This window comes from Notolepis coatsorum (genome assembly GCF_963971535.1).
Source record: "Notolepis coatsorum genome assembly, chromosome: 9".
Taxonomy (NCBI): domain Eukaryota; kingdom Metazoa; phylum Chordata; class Actinopteri; order Aulopiformes; family Paralepididae; genus Notolepis; species Notolepis coatsorum.
In genome coordinates this window covers 127946826-127965156 of record NC_140173.1, presented here as the reverse complement: position 1 = coordinate 127965156, position 18331 = coordinate 127946826, and the positions used below count along the sequence as shown (strand labels likewise).

The 18331-nt window shown below is 45.3% G+C and overlaps 1 protein-coding gene across 1 annotated transcript in view; it reads right to left on the bottom strand.

Annotated features, from left to right (window-relative positions):
- arhgef33 (Rho guanine nucleotide exchange factor (GEF) 33) overlaps window positions 1-18331 on the bottom strand; it is a 48752-nt gene that overhangs the window by 5045 nt on the left and 25376 nt on the right. Inside the window, exons 9-14 of the mRNA XM_084321523.1 lie at window positions 15056-15163; window positions 9660-9752; window positions 8526-8677; window positions 3133-3222; window positions 2050-2219; window positions 233-693 (exon numbers count right to left, since the gene is read on the bottom strand). Of these exons, the coding sequence (XP_084177649.1) occupies window positions 233-693; window positions 2050-2219; window positions 3133-3222; window positions 8526-8677; window positions 9660-9752; window positions 15056-15163 (1074 nt within the window). The remainder of the gene's footprint in view (window positions 1-232; window positions 694-2049; window positions 2220-3132; window positions 3223-8525; window positions 8678-9659; window positions 9753-15055; window positions 15164-18331) is intronic.

Here is an 18331-nt window from a genome sequence, read left to right as displayed (position 1 = left end):
TTGTTATATCGCCCAGCCCTAATCTCAACACACACAAACGCGCACACACACACACACACACACACACAATACCCCCTGCATGTAGTTAGTTATAATAAAATATCTAGTTAACGCCAGGTGACAGAGATCTGAGTGTGTTCATTTGTATCCCATGTTTCAAACATAATATCTAGGGCTACATAAGGTTAAAGATCTGTAATATGACACTATGCCCCCATTGAGTAGAGCTCACCTTGCTCTTACGCTGGCCGACCTGAAGAGGGCGATTCTGGTGGTGGCGCATCATCACAGCATCGTCTGGGGACACGCACGCTCGGTGGGGCAGCTGCTTGTACCCGTTCCCCTGGCTTCCCCCGCCGCCGAAGGCCTCGCGGGTCGACGACACGTTCGCCGCCGTCGCGTGGTGCGACGTGGAGGTTTTGGGGCATCTCACGAACGCAATGTCAATGGAGGAATCGGAGGAGGCAGAGGAGCAGTGGTCGAAAATGGAAGCGTTGTGGAGAGAGTCTCCATCCTCCTCGTAGAGGCCGTCCAGCCCAGGAGGCTCCGCGGGCAGAAGGAACTCTCCCAGGGCCTCAACCAGTGCAGAGCCCGGTGGGCCCGGGTGGAGCTCTGACGGTCTGGAGACTGAGGTCCCGTGACGTCTGGAGACAGACCCATCTGACGCCTCACTTTCTGGGATACTGCGGAGACCTGGAAGTCATGGATTTATTGATTGGTATTATCCTTCATAGACCGCTAAAGCGATAATGTGTAAGTGTTAATAACTGCTGTTTTGTCTCTGTGTTTTCAATACATTTCCTACAAGCTTCAGACTTTCTGCAGAGTGTATTCTTCTTGCGTTCTGTGGGCATCTTGTTCATTCTAGGCATCTGTCTGGTATCGCGAGAAAGCTGATCAAGCTGGTTGCACCAGACCATTTGAGGCTATAGCAGCAGTGGTGAGTTGAAGCACTGGTGGTCAAACTTTGTTCTGTCCACGCTTGAGAACTTAGTTACTTAATTAAAAGAAAATTATACATTGTCACTTTAAAAAGACAATTAAATTAGATTAATAAAACATATACACTTTAAATCACTTGTCATTTTGGAGCTTAGCACAAATGAATGGAAGCAGATTCTTTAACGAACACCGCTGGCTCTCTTCTCTTCTTTTTACTGTGTTATGTAACTTGTACTGTATGTTATGTAAGGGATAATGTATAGCTACGAGGTCATTGTCGCAAAATAATTGACCGACACGGAGTTTAAAATACCGAGCCGCTTCGGCGAGGTGTTTTAAACGTCAGTGAAGGTCAATTATTTTGCGACAATGATCGAGTATAGCTATACATTATCCCGCTTATTACATGGCTAACTTACTAACAATATACCTAATTCATTTTACATCGACTCGCAACACTGGTTCTGGCTGCGTTCTGGCTCCGCTCGTCGCTCCGCCCCCTGTCATCGCCGGCAGCAGAACACCGGCAGTGTCTAATTGCACTGAAACAGTGTGTGTCAGTGGGCTTGATTGCGAACAGCTGCGCACATCGGTCATTATTGTCCCACAGCGGTCATTATTGAAAAATAATGACCGCTGTCGGGGGGCTATTGACCAATCACAAGCAAGCATTTCGGCGAATGTGAAAACGCCATGTAATAATGTTTCTTATTTGTATTTGCTCTGGTGGCAAACCATGTTTCCCCTCGGGGATTAAGAATAAAACCATACCATACGGATCAGCTAACCTAGCTGTTGGCCAAAAACACCTCTCCTGGAGTCTTAAGATAGGCTAGCTGATCCGTATCCGCTTCCATTCATTTGTGCTAAGCCGGATAGCTTTTTACTGAACGCACAGAGAGGAAATTGGTCTTCTTGTCTGACTGTGGAGAAGATGGTATGTGCATTTCCCATAATGTTGCCATTGTAAAGGAACTTTGTGTGTACTTCCTCGACCACGGCCTCTCTCGACAGACACACCCCATATTATACTGAGAACCATCATATAATGAAACACAATAAAACGTAAAACCATTGTATGTGTCATAATGACTTGCAGTCCCTGACCTGCCGCTTTGTGATTCCGTGGGTCTGGGTCGGGGATGAAGAAGGGATCGGGCAAGGGTCGTTCCGGATCTCTGTCCCGGTCTCTATCTCGGTCCCAATCCTGGTGGCGACGAGCCTGGATCTGGTCCAGGAGACGCTGCTTACTGCGCTTGACCTGGTTGGCATGTTCTCTGGAGGAGGAGAGGACAGACAGACAGATGAATTAATGATCGCGTGCGTGAATGGATCGATGAGCGAGAGGAGAGGAGGGGATAGGAAGCGATGTCAGCATGGGAGAGGATGAGAGGAAGGGACTAATTAGCTAAATGTTTAAACTGTCAGTCATCTATACTGGTTGTATAGATGGGTACATGTAAATTAATGGCAATATGTTTAGGTGAGTGACTGACTATCTATAGGCCTGATATTCTATATTCTATAATAATATTTCAAATTGCCTGTGTCCGGATGGCAGAATTCAGTACTGTATCTACAAAACCTTCTGTTTAATCATCTTCCCTTTATTCATTTCCTTAGATTTATTTGTACATGTGATCTCAAGAAGGTGCTGAACGAGCTCAGTGGCCATTTTTCATGTCTGGTAATTTTTAGCATGGTGTTATTCACTGTCAAAGATGCTAAGAAAAATCATAATTTATATTGTCCTTTGTTGCATCACAATTTACTCAAGCCTAGTAACAGACACAATATACCTGAATACATTCCCTGAGATCCATAGATGTCCCTAGATATTAAAAATAAAAAGATAAATAAAATATGTCTAACCCTAACTAACCTTACTGTCATGCACTTGTCCTAATAAACTAACCTACACGGTATCACGCAACACTTTGATGAACATTGTTACTCAGCTGATAGAGCTGTACCCTTCCTGATGACTTGTCGTACAGAACTTGTAAGTCGCTTTGGATAAAAGCGTCAGCTAAATCACTAAATGTAAATGTAAATGTAAATCAGTCTGTCACCTCCATTATATCTCCTTTACTGCCCACTCAATCTCTAGTGATAACAATATTGCAGTAGTCTGAGAAGCCATGGATCAGCTGTCTGGTAACATGTCTGTGCCTGTACAATATAACTCACAGTATAGTGTTGCTGGAGGCGTACGGAGAGCTCATCTCGTTGGACTGAATCTCACACTCCACTGTCTTGTACAGCTGTTTCATGGACGACCTGCAACAGAGACAAAACTCTAGGGTTTAGGAAAGTAATAACTTTGACATTGTTGAACTAGGACAGATTACTGGTCATCTATTCTACTTTACAGTCGGTACCATAATCCATTGGATTACTAAACCACACAATCTGATTACTTTCACTAATGACTCCAAAGTCTATGACATTTCTTTCAGATTGTGAGTTGAAACCATTAATATCATTAATTAATTTCATGAAAAGAATTAAGAATAATGATGTGTGTCAGTAATTATATATATATATTTCTTTTTATTATCTTTCTTCCCCTCCTTTTTCCCGATTTTTCTCCCATCCCACCCTTCCTGGTTGTTGCGTACTTTCCCCTACTGTTGGTCCGGGAGACCGGAGACTGTCACATGCTTTGCTCCGACGCATGTGCAGCCTGGGGCAGGCCAACCTGGCCGCGCAGGTTCTCACCGGGGAGAGTGTAGCGTGTGGGAGGCCACACTATCTCTCCTCAGATCCAACCCTCGCTGAGCAGGCGCCCCGACCGAACTGTAGGGGTCGCTGTCCACAACGCCCAGGACCCACCCTTCAGCTTTCCCATCAGTGTGAGAGGCCAGCCAAGCTGATAGCAACGCCGGGAGCTGGATTCGAACAGGCGAATCCAGTGTCTCCCGGTGTTGGTGACGAACTAGGATGAACTGGCGCTGCTGTGATGGCTGCCTTTCTGATCGCTCCGACGAGACTGTGCTTTATTTTGTTAATTTTTATAGTATTAGGAGTTTTATTTGCACCAACTGTTGGTGCATTATATGTGTATGACCGTCAGTCAATCATTGACATTGGATTAAGAAAAACTTACCGTTTGGATTGCTCTCTGGATCGGATCGCTGAACAGCAGAAATGGCCCGCCGAGATCCTTTGTTATGCCGGCCACGGACAAGACCAAAAGCCGCCGCGAAGACGAGGAAAGAGAGCCGGGGTCCGGAACAGACTGAGGTCCAAACGACACAGAACCACATTGCCCAGCATATTGTTGGCCAATGTGCAATCGATAGGAAACAAATTGGACGACATCAGAGCAAGGATCCAATTCCAGAGGGACATTCGGGATTGTAACGTCCTCTGTTTCACAGAAACTTGGCTGAGTCCAGATGTCCCGAATCATGCAATAGAACCGGCAGACCACTTCTTCGTTCTACGAAAAGACCGGACGGCATTAGAGTCACTAAAGAAGAAAGGAGGCGGCATTGCCTTCATGATAAACAAGGAGTGGTGCGATTTAGGCAACACAAAGGAAATGTCTAACCACTGCTCCCCAGACCTGGAGTTTATCACGATAAAATGTCGACCCTTCTTCCTCCCAAGAGAGTTAACGTCCATCATCCTCATCGGAGTGTACATTCCACCACACGCGAACACTGAGGTCGCACTTTCAAAACTTCACGACGAGGTAAACAAACTCCAGGCAGCTAACGTTGACGCGGCCATTTTGGTCTTGGGGGATTTCAACAGCGCGCGTCTTAAAAAGGTGCTGCCGAATTTCTATCAGCATGTGACCTGTCCCACCAGAGGCGAGAACATATTAGACCATGTATACTCGCAATTTAAGAATGGGTACAAGTCACAGGCTCTTAGTCCATTCGGTAAAAGCGATCACGCCGCAATTTTTCTTTTGCCTAAGTATAAACAGAGTCTCAAGCGAACGCCGGTGGTCTCGCGAGAGGTTAAGCGTTGGGCCGTGACGTCAGTGGAGTCACTCCAAGCAGTGCTGGGAAGCACAGAATGGAGTGTATTCCGTGATAACACAGCCAATATTAACGAATACACCGAAACGGTGATTGACTATGTCTGTACTCAGGTAGAAGTAATAATCCCCACCACCAAAATTAATATCTACCCAAATCAAAAGCCCTGGGTAGACAAATCCGTCCGTGAGGCTCTGAAAGTGCGCACATCAGCATACAACACCGGGCTGGTGACAGGCAACATGGAAGAACACAAGATGGCAAGATACAACGTCAGGAGAGCAGTAATAGAGGCAAAACGGCGTTACAGGGATAAAGTTGAACTTCAGTTTGAACAGGCTGACTCTAGAGGCATGTGGCAGGGCCTCAGAACAATGACAGACTACAAAGGAACCCCCCTCAAACTGAACAGTGACATCTCCTTAGCAAATGATCTCAACTCCTTCTATGCGAGGTTTGAGGCTGTGAATAACAACACCAGCCTACAAACCACGGCAATGGGGGGGGGGGGGTCTGCTGATGGAGACTCAGTGTTCAGGGTAACAGAGCATGAGGTGAGACGGATCTTTAAAAAAGTGGATATCAGGAAGGCAGCAGGACCGGACGGCATCCCCGGCCGCGTCCTAAAAGTCTGTGCCGACCAACTGGCCCCGGTATTCACTGACATCTTCAACCTGTCCTTGGAACAGGCCGTCATCCCCACCTGTCTGAAGAAGTCCACCATCATCCCTGTACCCAAAAAATCTACGCCCGCTTGCCTCAACGACTACCGCCCTGTAGCCCTCACCTCCATAGCCATGAAGTGCTTTGAGAAGCTAGTGAAGGGCTACATCTGTTCCTCCCTCCCCATCAACCTGGACCCTCTGCAATTTGCATATCGCCCCAACAGGTCCACGGAGGACGCCATAGCCCATGTGCTGCACACAGCAGCATCACATCTGGACAAGAGGAAGGGGAACTATGTGAGAATGCTGTTCATCGACTACAGCTCAGCATTCAATACCATAGTCCCCTCCAAACTCATAGCCAAGCTCAGGGACCTGGGCTTGAACTATGACCTGTGCCAGTGGGTCCTGGACTTCCTGACGGGCAGACCCCAGGTGGTAAGAGCCGGCAACTGCACCTCCTCATCCATCACGCTCAACATAGGGGCCCCCCAGGGCTGTGTTCTGAGCCCCCTCCTCTACTCCCTGTACACACATGACTGCGTAGCACAGCGGAACAACAACACCATCATCAAATTTGCTGATGACACAGTAGTGGTGGGCCTGATCTCTGCCAACGACGAAAGGGCCTACCTGGAAGAGGTAGAGAACCTGTCACAGTGGTGTCAGGAGAACTGCCTCTCCCTGAACGTCAGCAAAACAAAAGAGATGATTGTGGACTTCAGGAGGTCGGGGGTCAAGGACTACAGCCCCCTCAGCATCGACGGGGCACCAGTTGAGAGAGTGAACAGTTTCAAGTACCTCGGAGCCCACATATCCGAGGACTTGACATGGACCACACACATTGACAGTGTTGTGAAGAAGGCACGACAACGCCTCTACTTCCTCAGGCGCCTAAGGAAGTTCCAAGTCAGTCAGAAGATCCTTAGGAACTTCTACTCATGTACAATAGAGAGCATCCTGACCGGCAACATCACCTCCTGGTTTGGGAATAGCACTGCACAAGACCGTAGCAGACTACAAAGAGTGACACGTTCAGCCGAACGCACAATTAGAGGGGGGCTTCCCACCCTCCAGAACATTTACAACAAGCGGTGCAAGGGGAAGGCTAAGAGAATTATTAAGGACTCGAGCCACCCGAACAACTGCCTCTTTGAACTGCTGCCGTCAGGCAAGCGATACCGGAGTCTTATGGCGAGCACAGAAAGACTCAGAAGGAGCTTCTATCCCCAGGCCATCAGGCTGCTAAACGAACAATAATCGCTAAACGAACAATAATCACTATGCAACAACCATCAAATGCACACAGCACACACACCCACACGCACACACACACTCACTCAAACAAACAACACACTGCAGCACCCACTCTCCACACTTTAGATCACACAAACACACTTACACTTTATATTTATTGATAAAGGATTTGCACTACAACTCGTACACCTACTGTGAATTGTACCTAAACTGCACCTCGTCCATTTATGCCTTGCACTATATAGTATTGTATATTAGTACACTGCACAGTATTGTATATTGTATGGTAACTACGTCTACGAACATTGTACATATGTCTAAACTGAACACTGTGACCTCTTTTTTTTTTCTTCTAATTTTTACTATGTTTTTATTTCATACTTATCTTGTCATGCACAGTCTCTGGAGCGCAACAGTAAGAAGCATTTTGTACAAAAGTATTCTGTACTTCTGTATGACAACTATTAAAGAAACTTGAAACTTGAACGTAATCTCCGTGCGCCACCTGCCCCCCGTCAGTAATTATTTAGTGTGTGTCTGTCTCTCTGTCTGTCCATCTGTATACCTGTCTATCTGTCCGTCTGTATGTCTATCTGTCTCAGTCAGTCTGTATGTCTATCTGTCTGTCTGTTTTTATTCCTATACATCCCTAGATTGTGTTTTGATATGATAGACATAATAAAAGGTTTTCGCAAAATAAGTTTCCTGACATATTTTGCTCCTCTTCATAGATTTGCTCGTAGGTCGGGTTGTGGGGGTACTAGAGACATGACGTGATCACGTCTTTATGCACCTGATGCTTCTGAACACGAAGAGATAAACCCAGAGTCGATCGGACCTTCCCACGCTGAGCTATGTTAACCTTCGCGCACCTACCCCCTACAGGTGAATGCCTCATTGTTTTTCAGAGATATTATGTCGTACTGTAGGTGAGCGAAGGTTAACATAGCTCAGCGTAAGAAGGTCAGATCGACTCAGAGTTATGTCTCTAGTACCCCCCCACAACCCGATCTACGAGTGAACCTATGTAGGGGAGCAAAATATGGCAGGAGACTTATAGGATTATTAGGAATTTAAAAAATCACATCTAGAATTTGCAGACGCAGATGGTACCAAATCGTCCTATTTGGTTTGTCATGTCATCCTAAAATAAATTAGTTTGAGCAGACCTGATTGATTGAAAAGTTTATTAACAGATTGCAGAATGGGTACAGTACAGTACAGCTCAATACATACAATTGTTAAGGGGATGCAGACCAGAGAAAGACTTTCGTCTTGTTTACATCAGGGTCCCCCATTTTCAACGTGCTCAGCCGAAGTTAGGCACTGTGTGCCATTGAAAATAATTTCAGATTCAGGCAATTGCGCTGGTCTTTGTGAATTGGAGTGTTTTTGCAATGAGGCTCATTTGCATAGAAAGGGGCACATGTTCTGCCCATATGACCGCATTTAAATACCCGCAAATAGCACGGATGCCATGCACACGGAGACAAATGATGATGGCAACTCAGTTAGCACGGTATTTCACCCTTTGCGTGTGCTTTGTGAATATCGAGGTTTGTTTTGGCGCAATTTGCACAGGCATTGTGTCCGAAAAAGCTGCACAATCCCTTGTGAATTCGCCCCTCAGTGTGTATATTTGTGTACATATGTCAGTGGGACTGACCGCTTCTTCTCTTTGCGGGTGTGCAGCAGCAGTAGTTCCTGGTTGTGTTGGAGCAGGTGGTGGTACTGAACTGTGAAGGATCTGAACTGTTGGATACACACCAGCAACAGGTAGTAGTCAGGATGCTCCGCGTCGGTCTGCCTCAGCAGGCCCTGAAACACACACACACAGACACACACACACACAGACACACACACACACACACACACACACACACACACAATCATGCAACACACACACAGACACACACAATCATGCAGCACACACACACACACACACAATCATGCAGCGCACAAACATACACATTAGATTAGATTAGATTTTTTTCAAATTAGGGATGTCCGATATTATCGGCCGATATTGGCATTAAAATGTGATATCGGAAAATATCGGTATCGGTTTTCAAAAATAATTTTTTTTTTATTTTTTTTTTATTTTTTACATTTCTATAACCTTTATTTACCCAGGCAAGCAAGTAAGAACAAATTCTGATTTTATTTATTGTCAAAAGTATGCATAATGTTGTGTTAATTCCACAACAAGAGATATGTAATGTTAATTACCTGAAATTATTCCGTTTTTTGGGGGGGGGGGACCCTGCATATATCGGTATCGGTTGATATCGGTATCGGAAATTAAGAGTTGGACAATATTGGTATATCGGTATCGGTAAAAAAGCCAATATCGAGCATCCATAATTAAAATGTATTGTCATTATACAGCACACACAGGTGCAGGACAATGAAAAGAAAGTTTGGCATTCTACCAGAGTGCAAATGTAACAGTAAAGTGCAATAGTAATATACAATGTGCAGGTGATTAAACTGGTTATAAAATATATCAATTAGTACTACCGAGTAATAGTTCTAATCAGATATATGTACAGAGTTGTAGGATTAATATGTACAATGATACAGGTATGAAGGTATGTACAAACATAATGTGGATATAGATAGATATATGGTAAGAATAAGTATATATACTGTACGGTATATACAGCATTATTGTACATGCTATCATACAGAGTTATGCAGGTTATATGCAGGTGTAAAAGTAGGTATATTCAGACAGATGTGGATATATATGCAGTAAGTATAAATGTGTGTCAGGAGAGAGAGAGAGACACACACTGACCTGTAATAGTAACAGGTACTCAGGGATTCTCTGGACAGGTTGCAGAAGCAGAGTGTGGAGGGAGGGGTGGCACTCATCACCCATGATCTCACTCTAACAGATCCATCGCACAGCCAATCAGAACCGAGGGAGAGAACATTTCACCAAACGGAAAAGGAGGAAAGATAAACCTCAATCAGAAAAGGAGGACTAAACATGCAGCTCAACCAATCAGAACAGGAGGACAGAAGAGTCCCGAACAGTGTCACCCAATTATGTTAAGAATCAGAATGGACAACCTATTACAATATCGGCGTATCATAATAGCCACATGGAAACAATACATTGTGATAAATAGATAACCATGGAAACATCCTCTGGGGGTCTAGCTGTTGACAAGAGCAGTGACGGAACAAACTAATCTCAAACCCTGCCCTTTTTTCTTGATCCTCCAATCACAACTGTTCAGGGTCAATTCGAGTAGATAGAATGGACTCTTTAGTGGTCATTTAACTGGTATACTGGTGTAGGGCTGGGAGATAATACTGAATATCAAAGTATACCATCAGGGATCCATGCAAAGGTATGGATTTCTATTATATCATCATCAACAATTATAATATAAATCGTGTATTATTTTAAGTGAATCTAAAAATGTTCCCTTGCAGCAATATTATAAAGATTTGGGGATAAAGAAGTTATTGAAATGTACCCTTTTGAATGAAAAAAAAAGAAAAAAAGACTGAAGAAAAACAAATAACCTACTGTTAAATATTGTTATACCGTAAAAAAACAATTGACAAAAACAATGGTCAAATTTGTTTTGACCACGTCACCCAGACCAGCCACTGGTGGCACATGAGCTTGTGGAACGGGCAGAACTGAATGACATCATCTCAATAGATCATCGTGCTAACGGTTCATTTTAAGTGATGTGACTGGCTGACGTTTATCAAAGAAAGCGTGTGAAGAATTGCAATACAACAATTCAGCAATGACTACTATAAATAATCATATAATACACCAAACATCTACAATAAAGTATATTGTGCCTCCTAGTTGCATAAGAGGAAAGCTACTGACATCATGTGAAGCTATTATTTCTGAGAAAGTAATTCATTGGTAATAATAACAGCAAGGAGGGGGGAAGAGAGGCACAGTGTCGGAACAAATTGAAACCTTGTGAGACAGAGTGGAATGTATGGTTGTTATGCCTGGTTCCATCATGTGCTTATTTGTCTCCATCTCAATTTAATATTTCAGGAATTGTTTTTTAAGGGGAAGTACAAGTTTCTTTCATCTTATCGGAAATAAACGTTATTAAATTAATTTGGAGACAAAATAAACAATCTTTTGTATCATGACGTTTATATATTTTGCTATTAATAATACTCAAATTAGCTAATATTTCATAAACAATTAGCCAATTTGAATGTTGTGTTAACACTTTTTTCCCTAAGTGAATTAGAGCAGAGGTAATTTTCTGTTTCATTGTGATGAATAAATACAAATCTTTTTTGTTTGTTTAAATCATTCATTCAGTAATGTACAGGGAGAAGAATGGGACTTGCTTTTTCCCGCATTTTTCTCACATAAAATACACCATGAATTGGAAATGTGAGAAGATGAATTTTTTTTTAAAACGCTGTCAATTACAGGCTATTGTTAGGAAGCATCAAATACATTTGGTGGCAGTACCTATAAGTTAAGGTGGGAAAAATATGTAATTTTGAGAAAATGGCCGTTAAAGTTTGTTCAGTAGCTTGCTTTACATTATGCAGCTCGTACAAAAATGCAAAAACATAATATTTATAGTTAACCATTTGATGATTGTTTTATGTTTTATGAAACTACGCTCTAAAGGCAAAATATGATAATATCAACAAAACAAAAATCACTATTTTCAGTGTTAGTGCCTCGCCTTAACCATTCTTTTCAGCAGACAAGTCAACTTGTCTAAGAACTCAAACTGTGGATCTTTTGTTCACAAGCTTCTCTAAACATCACGTGACAGAACCACCATCCCCTGAAGTAATCAACTCCGGCTGATACCACCATTTGACAATGATTATCCCGACTACTATAGATCATAGTGAGATATTCTCCCAGCAGTGGCCTGCATATCCATCTGAAGTTGTACTGTGAGGGCTGAGTAAGGACCCTCAAACTGAACAGTGACATCTCCTTAGCAAATGACCTCAATACCTTCTATACAAGGTTTGATGCTGGTAATAACAACACCAGCTCACAAGCCACGGCAATGGGGGGGGGGGGGGGGGGGGGTCGGCTGCTGATGGAGGCGCAGTGTTCAGGGTAACAGAGCATGAGGTGAGGCGGACCTTTAAAAAAGTGAATATCAGGAAGGCAGCAGGTCCGGACGGCATCCCCGGCCGCGTCCTAAAAGTCTGTGCCGACCAACTGGCCCCAGTATTCACTGACATATTTAACCTGTCCTTAGAACAGGCTGTCATCCCCACCTGCCTGAAGAAGTCCACTATTATCCCTGTACCCAAAAAATCCAAGCCTGCTTGCCTCAACGACTACCGCCCTGTAGCTCTCACCTCCATAGCCATGAAGTGCTTTGAGAAGCTAATAAAGGGCTACATCTGCTCCTCCCTCCCCATCAACATGGACCCCCTGCAATTTGCATACCGCCCCAACAGGTCCACGGAGGACGCCATAGCCCATGTGCTGCACACAGCAGCATCACACCTGGACAAGAGGCAGGGGAACTATGTGAGAATGCTATTCATCGACTACAGCTCGGCATTCAATACCATAGTCCCCTCCATACTCATAGCCAAGCTCAGGGACCTGGGCTTGAACTATGACCTCTGCCAGTGGGTCTTGGACTTCCTGACTGGCAGACCCCAGGTGGTGAGAGCAGGCAACTGCACCTCCTCATCCATCACCCTCAACATAGGGGCCCCCCAGGGCTGTGTTCTGAGTCCCCTCCTCTACTCCCTGTACACACACGACTGTGTGGCTCAGCGGAGTAGCAATACAATCATCAAATTTGCTGACGACACAGTGGTGGTGGGTCTGATCTCTGCCAACGACGAGAGGGCCTACCTGGAAGAGGTCAAGGTCCTGGCGGGATGGTGCCAGGAAAACAGCCTCTCCCTGAACGTCAGCAAAACAAAGGAGATGATTGTGGACTTCAGGAGGTCGGGGGTCAAGGACTACAGCCCCCTCAGCATCGACGGGGCACCGGTTGAGAGAGTCAACAGCTTTAAGTACCTCGGAGCCTACATATCCGAGGACTTGACATGGACCACACACATTGACAGTGTTGTGAAGAAGGCACGACAACGCCTCTACTTCCTCAGGCGCCTAAGGAAGTTCCAAGTCAGTCAGAAGATCCTTAGGAACTTCTACTCATGTACAATAGAGAGCATCTTGACCGGCAACATCACCTCCTGGTTTGGGAATAGCACTGCACAAGACCGAAGCAGACTACAAAGAGTGACACGTTCAGCCGAACGCACAATTGGAGGGGGGCTCCCCAACCCTCCAGAACATTTACAACAAGCGTTGCAAGGGCAAGGCTAAGAGAATCATTAAAGACTCCAGTCACCCGAACAACTGCCTCTTTGAACTGCTGCGGTCAGGCAAGCGATACCGGAGTCTCAAGGCGTGCACAGAAAGACTCAGAAGAAGCTTCTATCCCCAGGCCATCAGGCTGCTAAACGAACAATGAACACTACACAACAACAACCACCAAACGCACATAGCACACACATCCACACGCACACACTCACTTTAAACAAACACACTGTAGCACCCACTCCACACACTTTATAGCACACACCCACTTTAAACAAACACACTGTAGCACCCACTCCCCACACTTTATATTTATTGATGAAGGATTGCACTACAACTCGTACACCTTACTGTAAATTGTACCTAAATTGTACCTCATCCCATTTCTGCTTTGCACTATATAGTACTGTACACTAGTACACTGCATAGTATTGTATATTATATGGTAACTCAGAACATTGTACATATGTCTATACCGAACACTGTGACCTCATTTTCTTCTTCTAAATTACATGCTATACTATGTTATTTGATACTATCTTGTCTAGCACAGTCTCTGGAGCGTAACAGTAAGAAGCATTTTGTATGAAAGTATTCTGTACTTCTGTATGACAACTATTAAAGAAACTTGAAACTTGAACTTGAACTTGACTGCATGCTGCCCAACGAGGATGCTGCCCAACTGCATGCTGCCCAATTCTACCTCACGCACCTGAGAGTGGTTGGCAATCAGCTCGTCGGGAGACTACTAGTACTGCTGGTTGCCTTCCACTCATTGCCAGGTTGTTCTGTATGCTACCATCAACCGCCACGCTCCTGGTGAGACATCGTCTTCGCTCTCTATAATCCCACGGGAGGATTTCCTATATGTTCTCACAGGGAGACGTCGTGCCATCCGTTGCTACCATCTACCGCCACCACGTCTCTGGGGTGAGACGTCGTGCCAGCTACTGCCCTACTCCCTCTTTGTGGACCTCGTTCCTGGGATGAGGCCTTGTCATCGCTCTCTATTGTTCCACGGGAGGATGCCTGTGTTCTCACTCTGCTCCCCTTGGACCCCCTGTTTGCTGCGTTGCCCATCGGCAGCGTTCTGGTGAGTCTGTACGAGACCAGATTCCGAACTTTCGTTTTCTTTCATGGACTCAAGAAGATATTCCTGTGTACTTTTTTGTTCGCCCTTTAAAGGGACAGTGCCGCTTTTTGTGTGTAAATAAATCATGCCCTTGTTTTTGGCTAAACTCTGAATACCTGTCTGTGTCGTGCTATTGGATTGGATTGGAATGCAATCCTTAACATTGTTCTCTATACAAGAAATACCTTTGCAGACAAGTAAATACAGATTATTACAAGACCTAAGATACACTACACCACAAGATACCCATGTACATGTCGAAATACTTCCCAAAGGTCAGTGAATTCCACGACCACAACACCAGAGGGAGCTCCACAAATCATGTTCGGCTCAAACAAGGGACTAAACACATTTCGCAATCATGCCACAACAATGTGGAACGCCCTAGACACAGCCGTAAAATAATGTGAATCCCCCACCTTCAAAACCGCTCTCAAAGAGCACCTACGGGAGGCTGCAATTCGAAACTGGCCCCGGTAAATGTGAAAATGGGGGACCCTGATGTAAACGAGACGAAAGTCTTTCTCTGGTCTGCATCCCCTTAACAATTGTGTGTATTGAGCCATACTGTATTGTACCCATTCTGCAATCTGTTAATAAAGTTTTCAATCAATTGCATACTATTTTACATGATTTGATCACAGTATATTTGTGGTACAGTATGTTTACATAATGTCTTGTTACATTACATTATATTGGGTCACTTCACATCGTCTCATGTCTTACGTCATACAGTTACCTCTAGCAGGGCAGCAGGTTTCAGAGAACTGGAGGTGAGCATGCTGACAGCTGTCAGACACTCTGGCAACTCCTTTAGATAAGACACGTAGAAGTCTAGGAAGTCGCTCTAAAGAGAGAGGGGGGGTAGAGAGAGGGGTGGGGGGGGTAGAGAGGGCAGTGAGAGAAATGAAGAAAGGTGGTGTGTCTTCCTGTGTGATTGGTTGAAACAAAATACCTGCCAATCCTTCTTTCATTATTTCTTTCAGTAGTAATTAGTTTGAATGAACCTGGGTCCCCAGGAGCACAATTTCGTACCTGGGTCTCTGTCAGAAAGAAAAGTGGTACAACTTGTATCCCTTACCAATCAACTAATTTCCTTACAATCACACTGAGCTACTGAGCCACACACTGGCCCTAATAGAATAGAGCATCTAATAATAGCTTTATACTGAATTGGTCTGGTACTTAATGACATGGACACAATAACCCTATCATGCCATCGTGACACAAGAGAATTGAAACCCTCCCTGTGCCTGGGTGGAACCTTATACTCACACCAGGCCTCTGCCAACTGGCAAATAAATCTTATACTCACACCATGCCTCTGCCAACAAGCAAATAAACCTTATACTCACACCATGCCTCTGCCAACAAGCAAATAAACCTTATACTCACACCATGCCTCTGCCAACAAGCAAATAAACCTTATACTCACATCATGCCTCTACCAAACGGCAAATAAACCGTATACTGACACTATGCTTCTACCAAAACGGCAAATAAACCTTATACTGACACCATACCTCTACCAAAACGGCAAATAAACCTTATACTGACACCATGCCTCTGCCAAATGGCAAATAAACCTTATACTGACACCATGCCTCTACCAAATGGCAAATAAACCTTATACTGACACCATGCTTCTACCAAAACGGCAAATAAACCTTATACTGACACCATGCCTCTACCAAAACGGCAAATAAACCTTATACTGACACCACTGCCAAACAGCAAATAAAGGAACACATCCCAATGTTTAGACTATCCAAATGTTGCCAAGAGTTGAGGGGGTCAGTTCAGTTCATTCCTCAGGTTGAAAAGCTATCTGTCGAGACTTCCGGTTTGCGTCGTTTTGGTGAGCAGCCACATGAAAGAGCTCCCGGTCAATGAATATCAAAAAAAGGAAGTAAAACAATTAAAAACGAAATCAAAAGTGAAGATTCGAGGACAAAAGAAAGAAGGAAGAATGAACACGAGGACAAATGAAAGAAAAGCAACCCCAGATGAAGTAAATACACCGATGGAAAAGACTCAACACGAGGCAATGATGCAAAGGTAGAACAAGCTAGCGGGACGCTGAATGTCAATGCAGAGAAGCTACAGGCTAACATACGAACTAGCTTACAAGCTAACATAGAGGCTAACCAGGCCACCACGCAGATTGGATTAGGAGCAATGCGGAGCATACAATGTAACACTGAAAAATCCATCGGAGGTGGCAATGAAGCGTCGGAGCTATGTAGAAATAAAGAAAACTCAGAAAAAGAAAGGAACCAGGTCCCGACAACGTGCAGGAGGCGGCGAAGGGACACGGCGCGGAGAGGATGGAAGGTGCCGGGAGGGGAAGGAGAGAGGCCTACGCTGACGCAGAGGATGGAGAGGGCGCGCAGGTGGACCAGAACCGAGAGACGAGGACGAGGAGAGGAGGACGGGAGGAGGAAAAGAGGGGACCTGAACCGATTCAAAGCAGATCAACTATGAAGAACGACAAAGGGACACGAGAAAGGGGCATGAAGGGACATGTGATCCAAGGAAAGATACAAGACAAAATCAATGTGGAAGAGCACCCAATACAAACATACACACGGGGGACCTGGGGATGAGAATAGATACAACAGAGGAAAGATAAGTTACCCCAAGTAGTATAAAACTATAACACCAGAATTTAGAATAATTAACACTATGATTTACAATACACACGTTATAGACAAACAATTTGAAATTTATTTAAAAAAAGGGACATGCTGATTAGGAAACATATTGGGGAATAATACACGATGGACTGGTATGAAGGAACTACAGGATTACACGGGACACACAATACAAATGAACATGTGCATAAGAAAGACAAATTCAGAACATTGACCGGGAGCTCTGAGGCCGTCCACAGAACGAATGTTGGACTTATATAGTGTGCATTTTGCCACTAGGGTGAGCCCTCTCTTACTAGGAGTGCCATTACTCCTCACCCTTCTAACGGGGAACAGAGGGATATGACTAAGATCCTCTAACACCATGGGAGTGCCAAATGTTGTCTTTTTTCTTTGAGTTATGTTAGAATCTGAGTTATGTTAGAATAGCAGTTGCTTTAAATGTGCACATGGACATTTGTGAAGGACAAGAATAAAAAAATTTTGGACATGAAGAGAGGCTTGGAGAATCTCCATTGGGGGTATCTCCGTCACTAGGGGGGGGGGGGCTTCTCCAATAGGAGAGCTGATTCCCCTCAAACGCCAACAGGTGCAAAAAGTGCTAACCATAGCTTATTTTATTTTCATAAAATTTTTTCTTTTATTTATTAAGTCATGTTAGCATAAATGTATATAGTGATATCGGTGACATGGGAGGTACAGAGGTGGGCAGGCTGAGTTCAGTGGGGGGGAATGTCGGGGCAAGGGGCCATCGTTCCGGCGGTTCGACCCGGGAGAGGGGGGTCTTGCGTGTTGTGGGACCAGTATGGGTGGGGTGGGGTTTCCTGGGGCCCTCGGCCGCCGTGGCCTGGGCGGTCTGGTCGCCGGGCTGGGGGGACACCGGGCTTGGGGTCGCGGGGGCCATTGAGGCATGGGGCTTTGGCCTTCTGCGGGCCTGGGCTTGGGGTTCTCGTGGGCCAGGGACCTGGGGGTCGGGCGGGTGGGGGCTCTGGGTGCTCGCGCATGGTGGACCAGAATATGGGGGTGCTCTGTTTCTCTGGGAGGAGAGCGGGAGGGAGGGGTTTCTCTCATGGGGGTCAGAGCGGCTGAGCTTTGCCCGGTGGGGTCTTGTGTGTTGCGGGGTCGGTGTGCGTGGAGTGGGGCTCTCTGTGACATGGGAGGTAGCGGGCTTGGTTCGGTGGGGGGGGGGAGTCTCGGTCCCTCCCCTCTACTGGGCCTGGCCCAATTAATTCAAGGGACCCGTGTCGCTGGGGGCCCGGCTCCGCACACATCGGCCTGGGATATATATCGGGGGGGGGGGGGGCATCGTTTCCACGGTTTGGCCCGGGAGAGTGGGGTCTTGTATGTTGTGGGGTTATTGT